At 39.7% G+C, this 15065-nt stretch overlaps 1 protein-coding gene across 1 annotated transcript in view; it reads right to left on the bottom strand.

Annotated features, from left to right (window-relative positions):
* si:ch211-285f17.1 (sickle tail protein) overlaps positions 1 to 14411 on the bottom strand; it is a 175262-nt gene extending 160851 nt beyond the window's left edge. The window contains exon 1 of the mRNA XM_036125273.1: positions 14125 to 14411. Coding sequence (XP_035981166.1) covers positions 14125 to 14194 — 70 coding nt within the window. The 5' untranslated portion in view covers positions 14195 to 14411. The remainder of the gene's footprint in view (positions 1 to 14124) is intronic.
* Between the last annotated feature and the right edge of the window lie 654 nt (positions 14412 to 15065).

Below are 15065 nucleotides of genomic sequence, written 5' to 3'. Positions count from 1 at the left end.
ATTAAGTGTAAAACAAATGTATCTACCAACAGAAGGTCAACATCTCTCATAGTGTGTAGGTTTGTAAATAAGAATCAGAAACACAATCTTCATCAAATCTTCCCAAAATTAATACACCACTAAAAGGTTAAATAAAAAAAAAACAGGCTGGTGAATAGAAAACCAACAAAACGATTGATCAAAGAGATAAAACATAAATGAGAATGACTGCAATGTTGATGAGTAATTCGAAGGCATATAATCTCTCTGTATGATTTGACTGAATTGACTCTTTTTTGTAAAATACCTTCAGACAATGAGCGTTATGTGTTTGTGCTAAATAAATAAACTGAATCAAAGGAAAGCTTTAAAGCTCAGTGACAGAGGACATAAATGGCTTAATGTGCAGTCTGTGGGAGCCCTCTTTGAAGCATTTTTACAAGATAGAGAGGGGATTGCAAACAGTAGTTATTCGCTTCTAGGTATTCTCTTGAGCTATTAATATAACACAAAGTATTTAAGTTTGAATTCTAACCTTTCTGACATTTCCATTTACTTACAGTTTATCTAATTAACATCAGCGAGCGTGTTTTGTTTTCCTGACAAGTTGAAGTTGCCGTATGATTTGAAGCCTCTGAAACCGGCCGGGTTAGAGTGGTTTTACTTATTTAACGGCAGAATTGGAATTAACGTGGGCTTGATGCATGAGAATCCATGCTTCAGTTTTTAATTTCAAACCGCTGCTCCTTTTATGTAAAAATATAAAATAAATCAGGTTCAAGGAAATCTTTCAATTTTACCAACATGTTTGTTTTTTTCATAAAAGGAATATTTTGGTTATAAGTGTGTCAAGCAGAGACCTGACTTTATTCTATTAGAAAATCTGTACCCATATTCACAAAGATTGCTAAGACTAAAAGGATCAATTAATATTTCAACAATCCTTCTCTCTTAGATAACCGGAAAGATGCGCTGCTGTTAGTTTTTTTATACATCTTTTTTCTCTATTTCATGGCGGTCATATTGCCAAATACGACTGCTTTATACAAGCAGGCCATGCCAGCAAAATACTGACAGGTGAGTGCACAATACTATCAAATAGAAAAAAGGTAGTAAATTGACTGGCAAGTAAACATTAAAATAAGCAAATCAAGATGAGGATCTCAATACGTTGATTCAAAACATTTTCAATAATTGTTGCTAGTTTTTATCATAATAACACTAATTTCTCTCATTTGATCACACATTCTCATAATTTGACCACATTTGTGCGAGTGTTTTTTTTTCCCTTTTACTATCAACCAATCACAGCTCTTAAACAACTGCGTCATACCTAGCCAACCACACCTCCCCACTGAGATAAAAAAATGTCTGTCGTCTCCTTACTCAGAGTCACTCTCAGCAGCGACCTGAATCGCTTTTAAGCTAACACTCCTGGGTAGGAACTTTCAGGCTAAGATAGGAGCTCTCTGAGAATCTTTGTGAATTAAGTGCACAGGATGATAGAATGCACGTCTTCTGAGCTCAAACATGTGGAGATCATTAATCCACTGTTTACTCTATACTCACTTACACTTGCAGGGTCTCAACGGGGAGGCTGGTGCCTTGCTCCAGGGTAGACCCCGGACAGCTGAACCAGTCCATCACAGCCATGCACACACACTCATACATGAGTGAGCAATTAAGTCATGTTTTTGAAATATGGGAGGAACATAGGATTCGAACCCTGCTGCAACGCAACAGTGCTAGCAACCCTTTGGAGATTATAACCAAAGGAAAATCATCCAGGTGTGAAGATATTAAAAGATGGTCAGCAATTATAAGAAGGGTTTGATTCCTCTAGCCCAATAAATACTTTTCTATAGATTATTTAGAAGGGTGTAAATATTTTCTTTCACTTGCTATTTTTAATAAACTGACTATATCAACAGAAAAATTATTTTTGCAAAACTGATACCCCTTTTACATAACTTTAACACTGTCAACATATAATCACAGTTTTCCTGACAACATCACTGTGCGTAATATCACGGTCACAAAGTACTGCTTGTATGCAATATGGGTCAAGGTATTACATTTAAAGGGTGAGGCAATAACACCCATACATTTTTATAGTATGTATGGACATTTAGATGAAATATAACACCCCGTATGTCCTTTTTAGTGGCTGAAATCTTGTAATTCAGTTGGCGCCGACATTCATGTAATTCATGTAATTAATGTTAAAAAAAAGTGTTGGCATAATAGGAGTAATTGTAACCAATTTTGCTATGTCAAGGACTAATATTGCAAATAAATATTTTTGTGATATTGTAAAACCCTAATTGTTTAATTATCTTTTGAGAGACAATCATCCCATTTCCTATCAGAAATAATGAAATCAACATAAAGGGAATCTAAATCTAAATCTCCCAGGGGTATAAATCCCTTTAAAATGAATCACTGTAAAAGACTAAATAATTGAACCCGCTCAAAAGTGAGCAGGTAGTGAGACCCTCTCCCCCTTTGTCATACTGATAGTGTTTTAGATGTAGTACATACAGTCTGTCTTCCCTTCTCGTGTTCGGATGGTCTGTTTGTCGGGTAGATTTTCTCTAGAATTGTTCACAGTCGATTCCTGACTACAAGGATTAATGGACGGTTCAGGCCCTATGAACCGCTGGACTGAATTTGATTCATGATTGTAAACACAGATGGCTGACATTAATGCTGAAACAAGAAAAGCTCCAAGAGATTACGTGTGTGTGCGTGTGTGTCTCTGTGCATGCAGAAGTGACCAGAATCTTTTGATCAATTGGTGAAATCATTAAAGCCACCAGATGTTGATGGAAGACTCGGTGCTGTCAGCATGAGGTGCAGAAATAAGCTTTACACAAGCTCCATTATCTAGAACCACCTCCAATGGGTGTGTGTGTTGGCGCGTTGCGTTAAACCCTTATAAAAACTGGCCCATTTTCTCCTCGCATACACCTATTTGATATTTTCCTTTGAACATGACCTGGCTGCAACATCAAACGGGGGGCTATTTGACTTCTAACTCATGTGTGGCTAAATCATTTTTTGTGCCCATACTGCTCGTTTGGAGAAAGAGAGTGTATCATGCATGGTTAGTGGGCTGGGAAGGGCATACGGAGACTGTGATTACATCCTGAGCCCTGACACCAAGACAGACCGTCTCACATCACCAGTTAAAGAGGAGCAGCTATTTCCAAAGCACATCTTGTGGTGGATGAATAATAACTCTGTGGCGAGCCGTGCAACCCTTTGGGTGTTCTCATTTTTTAACAGTGAACATTTTCTTGTATGCGTTATCAGACCTTAGATCCTCTTAAGATGACTCTCGACATCGCAGGCTTGTTGGCTGTTTCTCAGCTGCTTTCGCATGTGACAACAACAACAACAAAAAAGGAGGCGAATCCATTCATCACTTGTTGCTCACAGAGATAAACAACCTTCTATCCATCTTCCGTCGAACTCTTGGTGAGGAAATCTCACACTTATGATATGCGTTCCTTAAGCCGCTTCGTCATGTCATCTTCAGGAAAGGAATTTGTGGAATGGTTTAGAGAAGCAACACGAAACAAAACAGAATGAAACATCTGTTCCTGCTCCGCAGCACCAGAATCCCACTGCAGGAGACGCTGGAGCCTCCAGCAGCGGAAGAAGACAGAAGACGGCGGATAATTCATCAGGCATCCAAAGCTTTATCAGGCGGCGAGATGGAGATGATGACTCTACCAAGACTAATTGCAACCACAGGAATATTCAGCACGACAAGATGTACTCCCTCTGGTCCGCCCACTGTCGTGTTTTAGTCTTGTCAAAAACGTCCCCCTCCCCCTCCTTTAACTTCAATTTCTCAAGCATGACCTTTATTCAGGCTCGCCTTCCTCACGCTTGATGATCGGAGCAAAATGTCACAAGTCAGGATGTAGTACGCAGCGTTTATTTTCTGAGCTGCGATATAGTCTGGATATTATGTGACTTAAATCACAGGAAGTAATATCATGGTGGGAAAAATATGCACTGTTGTCCTTTTCTGAGCTTTAAAATAATAAAAATCTAGATTTACAAGAACACATACTGTCGTTGATAATTACACTAAAACAGTGAGTGTGTTTTTTTCTTTTCCAAAAGGCTACCAGGATAATTTTTTTTACTCAAATAAGAGGTTGTACATACAGAAACACTGCAAAGTGAACAACCTCTTTTGAAATAGGAGAATTCAGACCGCTTCTATTCAACAAAGACTTTGATCATCGGGATTATCTGGGATATTACATCACAATCATTTAAAGCTAGCTCAGAAAGGGAACAGCAGGTGAATAATGTAATTTCCTTCTGTCACCAGGTCAGACAATTCAAGACGTCTTCAGGGTTTTCCTGCTTTCATCCCAAGAATCAAACTGGGGGGGGGGAGTCTAGGCAGTTTAAAATGATTGCATCAGAATTTCTGACAATAATCTGATTTTGTTTCATAAAATCTAATTATGCTCCACATGAAAAACATTCTCAGCACGAGTTGATGACCTGAATTTTATTATACGAGAGATATACTGTATACTGAGAAACAACTGGTGAAGCCGTAATTAGGCACCATAAAAACACTGACCTACAGAAGCTCAGGTTGGAAAACAATAACTGTTGCTGTCAATAAAAAAAGAGACTGACTGAATCATCCTGAAAGTGACTAGTCATTACGATAAGTGGGACACCCTAATCTAGACCATTTAATGCTGATAGTGTTTTTCCTTTATTCGTCTTTAAAGCTACTGAGTTTTCAAATGTGTACATAGCATTAATTGTCCTTACTTTTGTTGTAGCATCCGGATTGGAAAGCAGTATGCCTAATTCTTAATGTCTTTTATCGGTTTTTGGCATTAAAATATCGTGATCTGGACAATCCTTAATGTTCTTATCCTCCCGATATCCACCTCAAATGTGTCTAAAGCATCTTGGTTTTTTTTTTATTTAATTTATATTTTCCTTCTTCACCTTTTCTAAGAACACCATTGGAATGTGACTAATTAAAGCTGGGAAGGCAACAGCATGTTAGTCTACGCTTAAAGCTTTGTTCTGCATTCTAGAGGAACTTAAGGAGCCCTTCAGGGACATGTGTTTAATTAATGCTTAAACCAGATGTTTAGCATCTTGGACGGCTTGCTAATTCCAGAAGGATCAGCTCAAATGGCTATCGGGTGTGATTGTCCAACCAGATTCTGGCATTTCCCACCTTACCCCAGTCACCAGCAGCTGAAATAAAAATAGTGAATGAAAGAATGTGTCTATGAAATATGAAGCTCCATCCTCACCTTTATGTCTGTTTGATTTGTTTTCACGGTGAATTATAAGATGCACCGACAGGATCTACTTTAAGCATGTGAAGATGAATGAATGGCACAGAAATCATTTGCTTTAAAGAACTGATAAAGAAGCTCAACCTCTGCTTATGCTTCCAACACAGATTTCACCATATGACTAAAAGTATGACAACATGCAATCAGGTTTATTGCTTCTTCTTCAGGCAGTCACTAAAGTAGTGAATGCATAGCAACAAAAGGAAAGCAAAAGGAAAAAAAAACTAAACAGAATGTAAAAAGTCATACCAAGCAATATGTTTAACCCACTTATAGGCAAGCTTCCCATTGTCTACAGCTTGCTGACATAACCTGTACATATAGTTGGAAACCTGAGCCAGTGGGCGCCATGGTTTAGGCTGCAGCTGTCCTGGCTTTAATGAAAGTCACTGTTTTACTCACTGAATGACACACTCAGTCTTTCCTTTCACAGTGCGCAAGAAATTACCAGCATAACAAAAGGAGATCAGAAAGTAATGTTGGCAACATTTTGATCTTAAATACCAGACCCAACACTCCTATCACACTTAAGTGTCTCTGCTTTGTGTTTAGATGATGTAATAATGAGCTGTAAAAAATAATAGCATTGTTTTCCAATGCCTTTGACACTGTAGCATACGCGGTTCGATCTGCAGGTAAGCCAGGTTATCATGTTTTGAACATGTCTGAAAATTATGTGGGAGTGTTTCATCTCCCAGACACCACACATCCAGCTGACATTAAATCGACCCAAATGTCCCAGTGATAACCTGACAGAAATATTACACAATGTTACTACTTAAAGCACCAGTGTGTAATTTTTCCTCTTGTCTAGCGGTGCGCTAAATTAATTACAAACGACCGAGAAGTGCACTCTGGTGCCTCGCCGTTAAGCACGTAATAACTGTACGGAAGCCATGGAGTGTCAGAAATGTGATAAGAAATGTTAACATCCTGTATGAGTTCAAGTGTCCTGTCTGATGATGAGGTAACAGGATGATACATTATTCTGTATCTTTTTTTTTCATTGACGCCAATAAGTTACAAGTATGTACTTCATGTATTTGGTACCAAATTACTGCTAATAGCTACGGCCATCTCCACTGGGAGGACAGAGTAGTTGCTGGACTACACTGCCCTGTTTCTAACATAAAAAACTTCACTGTTATATTGAATTAACTTACCTGCCCAGCAGAAAGCCTGCAACATCTGCATCCATTTTGAACTCCCGCTCCCTCATGAATTGTCTCCACCTGGTAATAGCTATGCTGATACAGTCTCTTTTTCTCCTGGTTATTACATCTCTTTCTTTTCTTGATTACTTTCTCTTCATTCTCACTGGGCAAAGAGTACGGATGGTCCTCCATTTCAACAGAAAACAGCAAGTAGAACGATCTATGGCCGTCTTTGATTGTCTTATACCCCTCCTCCACTGACAGCATGTCTTCAAATACAGGTAAAAATCATAAGGCTGACAAGTTTGTTCCCTTTCAGCTACTGTAATCAAAAATGACAATGTAACATGGCGTCTTCCATTGGGTGCGTGCGCCGCCACCTATGCATTTATAAACTAATAATTCTAAGCTTTTAGTTTTCATGCGCTTGTTATTAGACCTTGGCACAATATGAATATTATGAAAGTAGCTAATACTTATTTTTTTGCTAATATAAATACAAATTAGTTACACACTGTCCCTTCAATAGTTTGCTATGCAGACACTCTGTCTGCACTGATGAAGAGTCACTAAACTGTCAGTAAACTGTTGAACTGACAGCAGAATGACCAAGTGTCTGATAAATTCAGCTAATGATTATGTGACCACTCGGTGGCCCTCACAGACTGTCAAAATGTACGCTACAAATGGTCACTTAATCATTAAATATGGAGAATAGCCATAAAGGAGGACATCTTTTTTGTTATTATTTTGCTATTTAGAGAGGCTAACTAACCCAACTGAGCATTTTTAAGGGGGTGACGGGCTATATGAGGAAGCCTGAGTGATCGGAGGAAACATGCAAACTCTCTGCAGAAAGGCTGTAACATTAAAACCAAGGACCTTCGTGTTGCAAGAAAACAATGCTAGAAATTAAACCACCTTGCTGCTAACTCCAAAAATATTTTCTATTTCATGATAAATCTGCAATTATAGGGTGTCCCATTGGTTCTCAGAAGTTGTAATTACCCACTTAGAAATAAGAAAAATGAAACTGGAATATGTTCTGAAGTGAGAAGTCCAACATGAGGAGTCAAAGGGTCCTGAGCTGAGCTACCCCAAGTTAGAAATCGTATAGCACTGCTGACAATTTAAAAGCAATGCAAAATAGTTTCAGGGATAAACTGATTATTTTCAACTCTCGTAACTTACTTTTCAATAGATCCGCAGGACACCTAACACAGCACTTAATCTATGTTTTATTATGTCCCTTTGGTGTGTGAACACACAAGCTTTCGAGAAAATCATTATTAGCAGCTAGCCTGGTCAACGAGCACAATGTGGGGAAAATCTCGCTGGTTCTCCGACATTGAAATGAAACATGGCTAAGATGGGTTTTGACATCTTTCCCATGTCCAAATTATAGGTTTAGAGGCAAATGGATTGCATAATTACTGCCCATGGCAAGTGGAAAGCTTGAATTACACTGTAAGGTTACAATATACAAAATATCTGATCTAACAATCTTACACAAACAATAAACCGTAAATCTGATTGTTTGCTCGCGGATTTTACATTGGACAGGGCTGAAAAGAAATACAACAAATTTTTCATTTTTATACACAAAAAATAAGGATTTTATAGAGTACTTGTCTTATAAATAAGATAAAATGTAATTCCTATCCATCCATCCATCCATTTTCTTACTCGCTTTATCCCTCATGGGGTTGCGAGGGGTGCTGGTGCCTATCTCCAAGAGTTTAATGGACGAGAGGCAGGGTACACCCTGGACAGGTCGCCAGTCTGTCGCAGAACAACATGGAGACAGACAGGACAAACAACCATTCACGCACACACTCACACCTAAGGAGAATTTAGAGAGGCCAATTAACCTAACAGTCATGTTTTTGGACTGTGGGAGGAAGCCGGAGTACCCGGAGAGAACCCACGCATGCACAGGGAGAACATGCAAACTCCATGCAGAAAGACCCAGGGTTGGATTTGAACCCAGAACCTTCTTCCTGCAAGGAAAAAGTGCTACTGTGCAGCCAGTTATGTTTTAAGTAAATAACAGTGCGTAAACATTCACTATCATGTTTACGCACTGACCGGACTACCTCACTGACCGCCCTCAGTACGTGCGGCTGCACGGCTGTCAGTCAGAGGTGGCACTCTGCAGCATCGGGCCCCCCCAGGGCACCGTTCTGTCTCCGTTTCTCTTCACCCTCTACACCTCGGACTTCACCTACAACACGGACAGCTGCCACCTTCAGAAGTTCTCTGACGACTCGGCCATTGTGGGCTGTGTGTCTGAGGGGAACGAGCTGGAGTACCGGTCGGTCATCATGGACTTTGTGGACTGGTGTGAGAAGAACCATCTGTGCTTAAACACCAGCAAGACCAAGGAGATGGTGATCGACTTCAGGAGAAGACCCCCACCTCACTCACCTGTGAACATCCAGGGGGAGGACATAGAAACTGTGGAGAGTTTCAAATACCTGGGTGTTCACGTCAACAATAAGCTGGACTGGACACATAACACCGACGCCCTGTATAAGAAGGGCCAGAGCCGGCTCCACCTCCTCAGGAGGCTGAGGTCCTTTGGAGTGAGCCGGCCTCTGCTAAAAACTTTTTATGACTCTGTGGTGGCCTCAGCCCTCCTCTACGCCGTCGTCTGCTGGGCTCCTGGCAGCGCAGAGCGGGACAGAAAGAGGCTGAACAAGCTGGTGAGGAAGGCCACTTCTGTCCTGGGCTGCCCTCTGGACTCTGTGGAGGAAGTAGCTGAGAGGAGGGTGTTGTCCAAGTTCACATCCATCATGGACAACACCTTCCACCCGCTGCACCAGACTGTAGAGGAGCTGAGCAGCTCCTTCAGTGCAAGACTTAGACATCCTGTCTGTAAAAAGGAGCGCTACCGGAGGTCATTTATTCCTGCTGCTATAAGATTTTACAATGCTGCACTATAACTGTGACCATAACTGTAATAATTAATGTGCGATAACCAAGGTGCAATAATCTATTTAATACACTGTCCTACAACCCGTGCAATAATCCTGATGTAGTGACTTCTGCTGCTATCATCACCTGAACATAAGTCAGCCCACATGTATGTATGTATGTATGTATGTATGTATGTATGTATGTATGTACAAATGTATACAATGTATATGCACGTACATACGCGTAGGTGCATATGTAAGTAGGCGCATAGATATATGTATAGATTTAAGTATATAGATATGTTTATATATATATATATATAGACCACTAAGAATGTAAATGAGACATCATATGCCCATTCCTATTTCCTTTTTTTTTTTTTTTTTTTTGTATTTTTTTGGTATTCTTTCTGATCCATTGTATATATGAAGATTCACTGTATATAACTGAATGCACCTTCCCTACTCTGCACCTTCTTGTATGAGCCGATGTGACGAGTGAATTTCTCCATTGTGAGATCAATAAAGACTATCTTATCTTATCTTATCTTATCAGTAAGGTATTGTAGATTCATAGAAGAACAAAGAGAAAAAGGCATGCTTTCTTGGGCTGTTTGCTTTACAGCTACATTTTTTAATATAAAGTTTATTTATCTTGTCATATGTTCTGTGAAAATGGCCATGATATGTTGAAAACGGGATTGTTTGCCATTTCTGCTCAACATCAACATGACAATGTTTTACTTACAATACACACAACACTGGTAGAAATGTTGAAAAATGTGTGTCATTTTCTTGCCACACCACTAGAAGGCAGTACGTTCTTTTGAAACTATAAGCAACATGCAGATGCGCAGAAACACTCTCTGCATAAGGTGTCACTCATAGACATCATATACGTAGACGAGTCATTGGGCGCAGGTTCGCACGTCAACATCACAGCCATATTGTACGTGGCAGAAAAAAGTAAAGTTCTGTTGTAGTGAACGTGGATCAGAGAAGATGCCTCATGCCTGTGCTGTGTGGAAATGTATTTGGGCTGATTTCACTACTTGTATCTGCCTTCTATAAACTAAGGCTGCACCATGTTGCAAAAGTGGACACACTAAAGCTGCAGAGTGGCAACACTAGAAAAAAGCTGTGCAAGATCATTCTTTTTCAAGGCTTTTAGCTTGCATACAGTACAGACTATTGTATTTAGACATAGATGTGCATATATAGATTTTCAAGTATTATAAATAAGCCAAATAAATAGCTGTGTGATTTTATATATATATATATATATATATATGTGTGTGTGTGTGTGTGTGTGTGTGTGTGTGTGTATTATGAATATAAGGATCAATTTGTTCAATCTAAACATTGTGGTCTTCATTATTTCATAAAACCGTGTCACATGTGAAACTTTAGGAACAGACTTTTTGGGGGAGTATTAAAGAGATAAAATTACTACTATGAGAAACAAAGACCTAGGACAATAAAGTAAAACAAAAAAAAACATAAAAGTGGTAATGTTATGAGAAAATGTTTTGGGAATATTTCCAGAATAATCACAGTTTGCAGGATTATTTCACTCCTGGAGTAATAGATTATAGATTATTTTAAGTATTTTTATTCTTTACAAGAATAAATTCAGGAGAATAAAGCTAAGGGGATACGAAAATAAACTTGTAATATTCCAAAAATAAAAATGTTACGAATACAAAGTATATTCTGAGATTAAAGTCCCTCTGATACTGTTTAAGTGACTGAGCAACTGCAGATTTGCCACATTTAACATGGCGGACGCTCTGACGCATCGCAGCATAGGCAGAACCCGCCCAACAACGCGTCTATGTATATGATGTCTATGGTGTAACTACTAAGGCACATTCTGTCATACGGTACCTGTTTTCAAGACAACAGAGAGTGGGATATTTTTTTGAAGCATTCCACTCTGGAACATATTGTCATATTGTGGTATTTTGGGGGAAAACGTGCACCATTGTGGTTTAAAAGAACCGTAGAAAAGTAGCAAAACTTTCCAGTTTTCACCAAAAAACATTGCCCTGTGTACAGGGATTTAGAGAGACTTCAGAAAAATCCTAAATCACTATTATTAGGGCATGGGAAAAACCAGGAATCGGAATTGGATTTAAAAAAAACTGCAATCAGCGCATTGCTAACAGAATGCACCTTCGGCAATGGTCAAAGCCAAGGGACATACTCCAAATAGTAGACTACAGCAACGAAAACGTGCGACTTCACTTTTATTCCTGTGATCATTTGTTTTAGGGTCATGCACATCAGAACACAAGAAGATGAAGACAGGGAAACTTGACCCCATGTCACCTGCCGCTAAGCAGCAGGGAAATGGATTGGCTGAGTCAGAATGTGTAGTTTGCTGCTGAAGCTGCTGTTGTGGCCTCGCACACATCAACCCCACGTGGCCCGCATACAGTCCGAGTTTAACCTGCATACATCATCAGCGCTTTGACCCTCTGCAGCCAGGAGGAATGCTATTGACTTACTGATTCGAGCATGAATGAATGAATATGAACAGATGATAAACTGTCCCAAGTGCTTCTTTCATATCATCACCCTGCACTACACCAGGCTGTTGTCCAACCATCCCCTGCTTTACATGCTCTGTTACTCTAGCCTGTCACAATGGAGATGGGCTTTGTTTCTCTGCCACAGTGCCTGTACTGCAGTACACAGCTACACAGAAAATGTAGCTGTGTCCCATCTAATAATATAACAAAGAGCAGACATCTTTGTACTACACCTTTGGTCTCATTTTATGCGTCCCCTAAAGATGGTGGCTATACGCTAAAGTGATCCTTCAATGGTGCTCAAGGTCGGCATCCCCTTTAGATGAAGCAGGAGAACCGTTACAGTCACTGATGTGGAGTCTGAGAGAAAAAAAAAAGTTTATAGCATCACGGAAAGGGCAACTGCCACCTCAGATGAGCGTACTAAAAGGGAAGCACGTGGAATAGTCCCACTGACGCCTAAGCTCAGCGGATCATTGGCGATGCTCACGCAGTGAAAGCAAACTGAGGGATTTACAATACATTACGGGCAGCTGTTTTTGCCGCAAGTTCACGTTGCAGCTGAATAAGTATGTTTGTTCACTGTAAATTATCACAAAAAATATATTACAATGTTATTGCAAATGACGTGCACTTGTATAGCGCTTCACACCACAGTTAATTATTCACCCGTTCGTTCACGCCCGGACGGTGGTAAGTTACATCGTAGCCACAGCTGCCCTGGGGCAGACTGACGGAAGCGAGGCTGCCACACACCGGCGCCACCGGACCTTCTGGCCACCACCAGCAATGTGTCTTGCAGGACGTACTCCCTAGCCCCGTGTTGAGAAGAAAATGCATGTTTTGGAAACACTGACTAACCGTATATGGTAGGGGTGAGCGTTTTCAACGTAGCGCCCATATTGCGTTAAGAAATGTGACTTATCTTCATCCAAACTCAGTGACATTGTGGATATATTACTATTTATATTCTCAAAGTAATCTTTTGTTGTAGTAAAAATATATGTGGGACAACTTTGGCACGTTCATAAAAAAGTGCCCCCCCTACATTTACAGTATGGGCCCTGAAGAAAAGGAAGGCCAATTCTTTATTTGCATTTGTTGGTGATTATTCCGATTATTATTATCATTATTATTATTAATAATAATAATAATAATAATAATAATAATAATAATAATAATAATAATAATAATAATAATACGGTGTATTGAACGAAAATCTATGAGGGATTTGTTTTGAAACTCGAGCAAAATCTTGATACTAGAATAATTATTTTTCTCCAAAGAAAATGCAGTGTAAATGCGCATATGCTGAACTGATTAACAAAACTGCGGAAAAAGCTTAAGCAAAGCACTTCAGCAATGTTGAAGAGGAAGAATCAGCGGAAGTATCACAAGAGCAAACTTTGTGGAAGAAATCCATTGAAAATGAACCGGAGGAGAGTAATGAACAGCAAAAGCTGAACTGCTAGAAGAGAAGGTGCAGGTAAGTATAAGCAGAAGAGCCCTCAAGACCCGTGATATATAAGCAGTAAGGAAAATGAATATCCATAACAATAATAACAATGAGGGTATAAAGGTGTAAATGAATATTCTTCCTTCAGATCAAACATTATTTGAGGACACACACGTTTGGCTGAGAGTTAAAGTTGCACATGTCGCTGCCATGACGTGCTTACAGAGTTAAAAATCATATATGTTAATAAATTACAAGACTAACTTCAAACAAATCTATTACATTTATTTCCAAATAGTTTTCATCAGTTATTTATTTAAAAAGATATATTACTAAATGAGGTGTGTGTGTGTGTGTGTGGGGGGGGGGGGGGGGGGGGGTGCTCAGGGCACAAACAAATGCCAGAACAGCCACTGGTTGGCTGTGATTCATCATAAATTCCTCTTTTTGTTTTCGTAATGTGGGGATACTAACATTTCTAATAGAAAATGGTTGGTTTGAAGGATTACTGACAATGTAACTTTTTCTAACATGACTTATAATGCTTAATAAAGTTTGGGCTACTCGGGGGAAACATGGTGCTATCAAGTCATTAAGCAATGTTAATGTACAGTACAACTGTTTAGATTGTTACCAATAAGATGTTTGAAAGGATGTTTATATGTATCGTAAAGGAGAAATAAAAAAATAAAAAATAAAAGGACTTTATCTCAAAATGTTCCTTACTGGCAAATTTGGGGCTTCCTTTGTGCTCACTTGGAGGAAGGTCCGCGAACTGCACCCGGTGTCCCGACATGCTGGCTCTTTGGCTCAAAGTATCCGCTTCGTTAACTTCCCTGGCGTCCGAGGTGGACCGTGGTCTCTGGCGCGTGGGGTGGGGAATTCCTTCACGGAGCTGCGCACGCGGCGGAGGAGCGTCAGCTGCCGTCGGTGACTTTCTTTCTCCGCGCGCGCTGCTTCAGAGCCCACTGCGGAGAAAGAATCCGCTCTCACCTGCTCCCTCCTCCCGTGCTCTGCTCGACTCTCCTCTGCCTTTCTGCCTGCCTGCCTGCCTGGTTTGGTCCGCAGGAGAAAACGCAGGCGCCACTGGAGCTCATTCCTCCTCCCGCAATAAAGAGGAGATTAAAACTTTCTCCTTTATGCCTGTGACCGCATCATTGCGTCATCACTGTAAAGCTTTCAGGTGAACAGGGAGCACGTAATAATAGCAGTATAGTAATAATAATAATAATAATAATGATAATAATAATAAAAATAACAATAACAATAACAACAATAATAATAATAATAATAATAATAATAATAATAATAATAACAACAACAACATGATACAGTTTGACTCGGCAGCAACTCATACATACGGCTCATAAAACTTACTCATATAAGTATAAGACCAATATTTGAATTAGGAAAGAACAGTGACGTTTTTAGACTTCTAGGGGGGGGAGTAATATAATCCTAAATAAGTACTTTCAACATGTCCAACATTTCATTTTGACTTAACTCGCCGAAGGAACTCTGCTCATCCCTAAACTTGGAAAAAAAAAGAAAGATAAATACATGATTGAAACGTTCAAGTCATTTTAGAGATATTATAGTCCACAGTGCCATCTAGTGGAAGCAAAGGCGTACTGTGTAGTTTTTCCTTTTCTTTTTCCTGGCATTGT

This window comes from Fundulus heteroclitus, chromosome 21 (assembly GCF_011125445.2).
Source record: "Fundulus heteroclitus isolate FHET01 chromosome 21, MU-UCD_Fhet_4.1, whole genome shotgun sequence".
Lineage (NCBI taxonomy): Eukaryota > Metazoa > Chordata > Actinopteri > Cyprinodontiformes > Fundulidae > Fundulus > Fundulus heteroclitus.
The sequence above is the reverse complement of the archived record's forward strand: the minus strand, read 5'-3'. Positions and strand labels throughout refer to the sequence as shown.